General features: G+C 32.1%; 1 protein-coding gene across 12 annotated transcripts in view; it reads right to left on the bottom strand.

Annotated features, from left to right (window-relative positions):
- Window positions 1–10,420, bottom strand: part of LOC115244577 (heterogeneous nuclear ribonucleoprotein R) — a 36,336-nt gene that overhangs the window by 11,096 nt on the left and 14,820 nt on the right. For 6 of the 12 annotated variants that reach the window (XM_029822313.1, XM_029822316.1, XM_029822312.1 and 3 more), the window contains exons 10-11: window positions 3,881–4,029; window positions 2,743–3,003 (exon numbers count right to left, since the gene is read on the bottom strand). The exons of 4 other annotated variants lie outside the window; for them this stretch is intronic. In XM_029822313.1, the coding sequence (XP_029678173.1) occupies window positions 2,833–3,003; window positions 3,881–4,029 (320 nt within the window). In that variant the 3' untranslated portion in view covers window positions 2,743–2,832. Of the gene's footprint in view, window positions 1–2,742; window positions 3,004–3,505; window positions 4,030–4,951; window positions 5,854–10,420 lie in introns of those variants that run through there. 2 more of the 12 variants (XM_029822317.1, XM_029822321.1) reach the window with 2 other exon arrangements.

Genomic DNA, 10,420 nt, shown 5'->3' on the forward strand with positions numbered 1-10,420 from the left:
AGCATTTTATATATTATCCATATTTTTAATCTGTATATTTTTGTTCGTTTAAAATAATTTATAAGAAAATAACGCAGGAATTTATCCACACACACAATTTACTGTAATTAAAAAGTAATAAAAATATCTCATTTGTGACGCAAGATCGTCCATTTTGCGGTTGGATAATAACGGCGATAATTCGCATCTATTCCTTCCCGTATTAATCCACGCTTGCTCGTAAAATATCAAGGTGGAAGGGGATATAATATGAGAGGCATGGGCGAATAAGTGAGACGCGCGTTACGCTAAACGCGCATCGCCCAATGGTGGTCATGCAATGGAAAACCCGTCCTCTGATCTCTAACGGAGTGCAAGAGCCGACGATATATATATAAGTTGAATAAAAATAACAAATCTTTTTCTACGTTCGTGCACTTAATATTCCGGTTGAATGCGTCCACTCCGTGATCATGTCGTACGTTACGCGAGAATGGTCCAATACATCTTTGCTTACATCACGGATTCATTCTCGCTCCCAGCCATGACGACGATTGTATATAACGAACACACAACCTTAGAAGATAATGAAATGATAATATGTTAAAGAGACGGAGCAAAGTGTGATGAAAATTAATTGGATTCCGTTTATTTAAGTGTATAATGCAATAATAAAAAAATACAAGAGAGAGATAGAGAGTAATTAATTCTCAGTTTTTGACGCTAAATTCTTTTATTACGTCACAATTTTTAATAATTAATATAAATTTACGCTTATGGTTGAAAAAAGGCTATTAATGTATTTTATCATGTTAACTATTGTATGATTCGTCGCAGAAATTTTGTTGCGATCAATATTAAAGATGTTTTATTGTTTGGTTTTTTAGTCTTTTAAAAGAATTTGTTGTATTGATTACATAATGACAAATAATGAAATATTTTAATCGAGGTTTTTAATCGTTTTTTATTAATAAAAGTTTTTTAGCACTGAATATCTATCAAAATTGACAAATTTAAGATAGCAAAATCAAAATAGCAATATTAAAGTTCAAAAAACCGTTGAATTTTTTATTGATTTATAGATCCCATATTATCATAAATATTTTATTAACAAATTTCTTTGATAAAATTCATTAAAATAGCTTTTTTTTGTCATTTTTATAATATTTTCTCATAATTGTGTTATAATAGAAAAATTTGAAGGCCGGAATCGTATTCATCATCAAATTAAGTACGGTAAGTAATCCTTCTTTTTCTCGTGTTAAAAAAAAAAAAGAGTAATTTTTTGTCGAACTGTATTATTGAACAGATTGAAAGAATGATGTTATATTTTATCGGAAAAAAGAATCAGAATACATGGCTCAATAATAATAGTACTGGTATCGTATTTTTATCAGTGAAATTCTTATCATTTCAATTTTTTTTAAATAGTTTATAGCTTCTCTTTTTTTTCTCTCTCTTTCTCTCTTTGTCTCTCTTTCAAAAACAAGAAGGCTGTACATTCTCTACCCGAGCGATGAAAGTTGCGCAATCTCGACGCAGACAGGAATTTTTCGCCCGTAATCGCCCCGAATCCACCCTCGCTCGCGTCGAACGCGGCGCCGGCGATGGCGCGAGGAGAGGAAAGGACGGACACACGAGATACGCTAAACACATATCACTTAGATGGTCATGGAGCGAATAAGAGAGACAAAGAGAGAAGAGAGAGAGAGACAGAAAAAAAGAGAGACCCGGTTCTCTCTAGATCTCTCGATCCGGGGCACGCAGACCAGCGGCGAGTACCACGGACGATTCCTCTCTCGTTGCCGACTATCGCCGGCATGCAACACCGAGGAGGGCACACCGACACTCTCCTCCGACGATCTCGGTTCCGTAACGCGTCCCCCTCCCTCCCTCCCACCCCCCGGCCGGGAGATCTCGACGAGAGCGCGAATGTGTTGGTCGGGCGTGGTCGCGCGGTGGCCATGGAATGCGCTCACTTTCACCGGCACCGACGAAGAACGGAGAGGACGGGATAGACCCTGCAGATAGGGAGAGAGAGAGGGAGATGGAAAGATGCAGCTCGAGAGAGGAGGAAAGAGACAGAGAGAGAGAGAGAGAGAAAGAAAGAACGAGTGAGGGAGTGAGTGAATGAATGAGTGAGTGAGTGAGTGAGTGAGTGAGTGAGTGAGTGAGTGAGTGAGTGAGTGAGTGAGTGAGTGAGTGAGTGAGTGAGTGAGTGAGTGAGTGAGTGAGTGAGTGAGTGAGTGAGTGAGTGAGTGAGTGAGTGAGTGAGTGAGTGAGTGAGTGAGTGAGTGAGTGAGTGAGTGAGTGAGTGAGTGAGTGAGTGAGTGAGTGAGTGAGTGAGTGAGTAAGTAAGTAAGTGAATGAATACGAATGAATGCTGTTTAAAGTACACTGTGATGCATTGTATTTATGTAGAAATCCACACTTACCCACACGCATGTACACACACGCACGCACGCACAAATTCTAATATGTATGCTATACTGATTAACGCCAACGCTTTGATACTAAGGTTACCCTTTAATCCGAACACGTTGCCACTTTCAAATTGCTTGCAAATCATATCTGAGCCATGGTAGACCCATTCTAAATTTTCAAGCAAGATACAGCCGGGAAAAGCAATTTATCAATCAAAAAGAAAAAAAAAAGAAAAGAGAAAAACATGTAGAATAAAAATGAAAGTTTTAAATTACCCGAAGATTCTCTGAAGGAAGAAGATAGCACAGTTTTATATTGTTGCAGGATTTCCTAATCTTACTTTTCTTTCACTGCTACTCTAGCACAGTTTCAGGAAAACTCCAGACGTAGGCAGAAAGCAGCATACAGGACTTTCTCTCTCTCACTTAATCATTCACACAAACACACAGATATGTACATGTATATATACATATATACATATATATGTATATATGTATATATACATGTACATATCTGTGTGTTTGTGTGAATGATTAAGTGAGAGAGAGAAAGTCCTGTATGCTGCTTTCTGCCTACGTCTGGAGTTTTCCTGAAACTGTGCTAGAGTAGCAGTGAAAGAAAAGTAAGATTAGGAAATCCTGCAACAATATAAAACTGTGCTATCTTCTTCCTTCAGAGAATCTTCGGGTAATTTAAAACTTTCATTTTTATTCTACATGTTTTTCTCTTTTCTTTTTTTTTTCTTTTTGATTGATAAATTGCTTTTCCCGGCTGTATCTTGCTTGAAAATTTAGAATGGGTCTACCATGGCTCAGATATGATTTGCAAGCAATTTGAAAGTGGCAACGTGTTCGGATTAAAGGGTAACCTTAGTATCAAAGCGTTGGCGTTAATCAGTATAGCATACATATTAGAATTTGTGCGTGCGTGCGTGTGTGTACATGCGTGTGGGTAAGTGTGGATTTCTACATAAATACAATGCATCACAGTGTACTTTAAACAGCATTCATTCGTATTCATTCACTTACTTACTTACTCACTCACTCACTCACTCACTCATTCATTCACTCACTCCCTCACTCGTTCTTTCTTTCTCTCTCTCTCTCTCTGTCTCAAAATCCATTGTAAAACTCTAAAGCTCGGATGAGTGCTATCATTCGTATACTGTGAATGCGGTGCATTTAACAATATTATGAAATCTATACATTAAAAATGTATAATTCCGTTGCACATTAATAATAATCATAATAAACTATTGCATAGCCAGTTAGTCAGCGTTAATTTGCACGCTCAGGTAAAGAAAATATATAGGCAGAGAGTGATTTGGACAAAAGTAAATTGGAAACATGTATAAAATTAGGAGAATCCGCGAACACTGTGCCACAGTCAAACTACCGCTAATATATATATAAAAATAATTATACATAATTTCAGAAACAAAAATGACATTTTAGAACCATGAAAAAAGGCGACCCACCGGTTGAGGCTGCCTGCCTCTCCCTCTGGCAGGCGGCGGAGGCGGTGCATAATCGAAATAGTAATCTTCGTATCGATAATAGTCATCGTAATAGGGATCACTGTAGCCACCTCGATAATCCCCATAACCGTAATAGTCGTAATCATAATCTATAAAAACACACATTACAAATAGACCCAAATTTAGCCACGATATATCCAATTAGCAGCTTACTAAAAAATAATACTATTTCAATATTATAAAAAAGGCATGCCGGGAAAAGATAATTTTGAAAATGCCAATAATTAACCAAAACAAAAGAGAAAGAAAAACAAAAATAAATTGAATCGTATATTGGAAGTAAAATGACTCGTGTGAAAAAAAATATTGTGTTTCAGCAAACAAAAGACACAATTACATAATAACAATACGCATTGTCAGTTACAATTATATAATACAATACCGCACGAACAACTATATATTGATTACCCTATCACCATCATATTTTTTGAAAAAGAAAGTTGTAAGATTATTCAAAAATTTCATATACTCCAAATAAAATCTGACTATAAAATATCTAAATATAATAATTTTATTAAAATAAATACATGAAGTATTTCAAACGTTTATTATCAAATTTTAAAAAATAATCTAATTTCATAATTTTTTAATTCAATGTTTTACTATAAACAAAATATATCAATCCTGCAGAGCCGAAATAAGGATGTAAATACGAATCGTTAAGCACAGATATCCATACTGCAAAAGAAATACTCAAAATGCACCTCCCATAATACCATTCACAGTATTTTTCTATATAGTGGAACTATTTTAGACCTTTACACTTAAATTTTTCTGAATCGAATATTAGTAACTAATTGAGCACTAGTTGCCATTGACTGAAAGGGAACTAATTGTCGCTAATTGTCGGCAATAACTAATTTTAATCTTATTAGCGATAAAAGTTCGATTAGTTGATAGTTTCTGGGGATAAATAATGCTAAGGCTGATTCTCTCACCATCGTCCATCGATTTCCTTTCTTGTTAATGATAACTGAATGTGAAAATAGCTGATTAATGGCAATGGACTGATTGTACTGATAGTTCAGTTTTTCTTGATTTTTTTTTTTTTGTTATTTACGAGTCTGAATCTGTGGTTACAATTCTGGAAATTAAACAAGATTCTCCTATTCTGAATCATCTATTTGTATATCTATTCCTCATTTTTTAACGACATGTTGCTATCATAATAACACATACATTTTAAAAAAATTAGAAACAAGCTTACAAGTAGAAAACTCGGAAAATAAGAATCTTGCGTATTTATTTAATTTACATAACTATACTCACGCTTTAGATTCGCAAAAAATATATTTCCACAGATGACTATAACTATATTACTATAATATAAGAATAAAAGAAATATATATACAGTTCGGTATCACCTCTCATGTGTAAGTAGAGCGAGTTAAATCGAATAGGAAAGTCATTTATCATTTCGCAATTTTCGTAATAATTAATGAAAAATTAATTTTAAAAAATCCGCCAATCTACGTAAGTATAAACATGCGGCGAGAAGAGACAACCCACTGTTATGCGGTTGCTAGACGCAATATATAATTAAACCTTTGATTATTAATCCGAAAATTAAATATTTTTTTAACACGCGCATCTGTGCCTAACGGCTCATATTACTCTTACTTAACTTAAAAAAAAAAAAAAAAACGAGACAAGATTTATATTTTTATTAATAGTACAGTTTCAAAAATATATTTAATATACAATAGTAAAAAAAAAACTTATAAATTTCATACAAAGAGTTTATATTTTCGCATTGGAGAAAATTCATTTTCGATAACCTCGCAATATGAATTTAAATTTGGTATTAAGAAAGGCATTAATATAAAAAGAAAAAAATACACAGGACTACATATGAGACTCTACAACTGTTGCATTCACCATTCATTATCGCGGCTTACCTATTTCCTTGAGAGCTGTAAACAGATTTTTGAATTGATGATGCATTGCACAAGATATGCGAAATACACACACGCTCATAAAAACAGAAACAAGATAGAAGAGTTATATAAAAATTCCTGGCAATGCATGTTAAACTCCGTGCAATGCCACAAAATAATTGTCATTGTAATCTCAGAGCACCAAACAAGAATACAAAACAGATAGATATACATGCAATTAATTTTTGTTAAAAACAAAAAAAAAACAGGTGTCACACAGAAGACAATACTGGTAAGGCAACGAGACGTTTGCATTACAATGCTATGCACAACATCTAGCGTATATATGTATTCACACACACATACTCAATATTATTCAGTTATTCTAAAATTAAAAATTAGGACCAAAAATGTTATATTAAATGGCAAATAAATGTTACTATACGTCAAATTAACTTTATATCAAGTTGATCTAATCTGAGTATCTTCTTACTACAATTTTATAAAAGAATTCAATGAAATACTTTGGCAAAGCAAAAATAATTTATATATTCTTATAACATAATTTTTTGTTCATTTTTAATTAAATATAATTTTATTCATTTATTAATGTAAGAAAAATGTAATATTTTCTGAGAACATACATAATGTATTGTATTATACATTAAAAATTTATAATTATTACTAAATTTTACGTTAATTTGCCTTTCTTATGTATTATTGTAGTAAGAATATAAAAAATGTAATAAAAAAGGTTTTTATAAAAATCATGAAAATAAAGATAATTGAGAGAACTATCATATATAAAATATGGAAATATTCAATAAGTATCTCTTGCTCACACATTCAAATTAACCTATCATGCGCGTAAGACAAAGTAATATATGTATAGGGAAATAGTGAAAAATTTCCAAAACATGCAAAAGATATCTATATTATGTGAAAATTATTAAAGATACTATTAAAACTATTTAATAGAATATACATTTAATAGTATATATATTTTTTCAATTTGAAATATAAAAAACAATATATATAAAAAAGAAAATTATTTTAAGAAACTTTAAAATTTATTAATTTAAAAAGATTACATAATATTTGTATTTTTATTCTCTTTATAAATAAAAGCTATGTACCAATAAAAATTAAACATATAAATTTTAATGGCAAAATTTATATCTTAATAAAAATAATAAACTATCAATTTTCTAATGTCACGTACAAAATATTACACGATTATAGCATGTATTTAAAAAATAATCTGTGCATGTGTGTATGCATATACATACACATGCCCATACAAGGTGTTCAATCTATGAACTGTTGTTATCTATCACTCTTAGTTTAAAAAATAGAAGAGGGTATCCACATACACAGAATATATACGCACATACACATATACACACGCACGCACACAGAAATATCCCAAAACAACCGATTTTCTTTTAGTAATAGATTTTTTGTCTAATTTAGAGATGATTTCTCCTCAGCGAAAATATCGAAGAACTTCATTTTTTGCAAGCCTATTTTTGCCATCTCAGATACCTTTGTAATTAAATCTTAAATTAAAATTTTATTAAATTAAATTTTACCTAAAATTAACCGAAAAAAGTAGTTGGTTAATCGTTTAACACTCAAAATTTAGTTGCAAAAAGCCCTTTTTTTATTAATCAGTTATAACTTGGAAATTATTAATGCCTCAATATTTTCGTTGAAAAAAATTGTCTTCAATTGGTCAGAGAATCTTATTAAAAAAACATCCGGTGGTTTTGGGACATCCTGTATATGTACACGCACTCATATGTACATATATACACGGTTGGGAAAAAGTAATGAATGCTCTGATATTTTTAAAACTATGGATTTTAGAAAATATATGAAAATTTTTACTATAGAAATTCTTGCTATGTCGAGACGTTTTCTCTTATATTAGTATTCGCACCTTGCAGACTTTATATCCATTTCTAATAAAAATTTGAATACGAGAAAGTACGTCGCATAGCAATAAACGGAAGAATTATCGCGAATCAAATATTAAAAGCCATTAAATACCGATCTACATCATTTTTAAATAATTAAAAAATATAAATTCTGCTCAGCTTCTGCTACCAATTTGCCATCAAATAGCGCACGCGCAGATCCTGCTCGATTTCTGCCGCCAATCTGCCGACTTAATCGGTAATAACAATTCCAATATCAAATTTATAGTCTCTTTGCTGACAGTAATTTGTAGCAGGCATTTGGCAAGATCTGTCCAAACAGACTTGGCTGACTAGGAATCAATGCTAATTACTTTTAAATTGACAATCGCAGTGCCTTAGAAAAAAAAAGAGAACACAAAGATGTATGACCCTAACAATTTTTCTGTTAACTCGTTGGCTTCATTCTAAAGATCGAATGTTTGGTCTATGTATATATGTCTATGGATCATGCTAATACCGGCGATACCGTAAAAATTCGACGGTTTATAACTCAGAAAATTTTTAGCAAAAAAAGAGTTTAAATCATACGATTTTGAAAACATCTCGATATAAATTACATAAAAATTTCAAGTGAAAAATGAAGGTTCCGATTAAAAAATTTCAAGGTGACCTTTACCTTGACAATGCTATCTAATGTCACACTAACATTATCATATAATGCATGACTTAAGATCTCCCCCTTCTTCTGGTCTACAATTTTTATATTTTTTTCTAAAATCCATAGTTTTTTAAATATCAGAATATTCCGTTACTTTTGCCCCGCGGTATTTCCACACATACCCACACACACATATATAGGCTGCGTTCGGAACATCACCCGTGTGTACATAAGCGTTCTTCTATCTTTGTTATTTACTAAAAGTTAAACGAAGATAGAACGACGCTCGTGTGCACACGGGTGATGTTTCCGAACGCAGCCATATAGTAGTCTCATCAATTTTGGCCTTCTGGGAAGATAGAAGCAGAAAATTTTTGAACATAAAAACGACGCTGTCACCTGCGCCATCACATGATTTGTCCATTATGAACACGGAGGAAACGCAATATTAGTATTCATGAAAGTACGTGTACATAAAGGAGTACCAAAATTAATGGCGCAAAATTTAAGGAGATTCTACTATGTGTATATATTAGATGCTTTTCCTCCTTCCATTTAATGACAAATCGATACAACTCGATTATTATAGTCACTTCAATCAAATATCGATTAATTAAATTGTTGATAAACTTGCAGAATGATCAACATCTGAGACAAAATTTCTAACAATATAATTATCATATGTAATATATAATAAAAATTTTGCTTTTTATCATTTTACAAATTAATCAACGATCGGAGTTTGATCAAAATGACCGTAAGAATGAAATTATATCGATTTGCATTATTAAATGAAAAACATGCATTAAAGCTCGAAAAAGGGATCGGATAATATGACAAATACACAATTACTTGTTATCCGTTTCATACGAGTAAAAAGTGATTCTGCGAATATTTCGAATAATAAAAGTATTTCGTAATCATAAATTTCTAAATTTAAACAATAATTATGTGAATATTAATCATAGATAAATAGATCAGCCCTGAAATAATATATGACATTCAACACACAGACGCGCGCGCATTTGTCGTTACCATATTATAAAGATATATGTTTATGGTTGTTATATACGGTTGTTATATGATTGTTATATTATGGTTGTTATGGTTGTTATATTTTTTTAAATTAATAATTTAATAATCTATTGAAAATGATATATCATGACAATTAAGAGCATTCGCAGAATCGATGCTTACTCATACAATGTATGGGTAACAGGCGAGGGGATGAATACCTGGATATTTCGAGCTCTAGATATATATATATAAACATACATACATACATACATACATACATACATACATACATACATACATACATACATACAAACATACATACATACATACATACATACAAACATACATACATACATACATACATACAAACATACATACATACATACGTGTGTCACAAATCTTGGTTGAAAAGAGTATTCGACGTTTAAATTGTTATTGCTCGAGCGGAAGGAAAACACATATATGTTCGTTATATCCATATATATATATATATATATATATATATATATATATATATATATATAGATATATATAAATTACTTTTTGCCAACAAGTTAGGCAAGAGAGATACGAGGTTTATCAATAATAAATTACAAGGGGTGGATCGCAAATATGGACCGGGAATTTCTGGAGAGATCTATAACTATGAATGTGATTGGGGGAGAGGGTAGAGGGTGGAAGGGGACCAAGTGAGAAAATACAAAGGAGAGATACACAAATAGAGGTTAGCTACAAGTTTTAAACGACTACTTTATTGGCAATTTTTCTAGGCATCAACCTATACTAATTTTACGTTACGTTTTCGTTTGTGTTGCTGTCGTTCTTGGCGTGCGCCATCGAGCGTACTCTTGCATTAACGTCGTATATTTGCCTGTTCACGTGTATGTATGTGTATGCGTGTACGTGTGTGTGTTATGTGTCGATACACGCGTGTACATCGCGCGCGTGCTCTGACGCCAACGTAATAAAAATTATCGCCGGATAATCGATTTTTTTTTTTTTTTTT

Source organism: Formica exsecta, unplaced genomic scaffold, assembly GCF_003651465.1.
Source record: "Formica exsecta isolate Colony F162 unplaced genomic scaffold, ASM365146v1 scaffold82, whole genome shotgun sequence".
Classification (NCBI taxonomy): Eukaryota; Metazoa; Arthropoda; class Insecta; order Hymenoptera; family Formicidae; genus Formica; species Formica exsecta.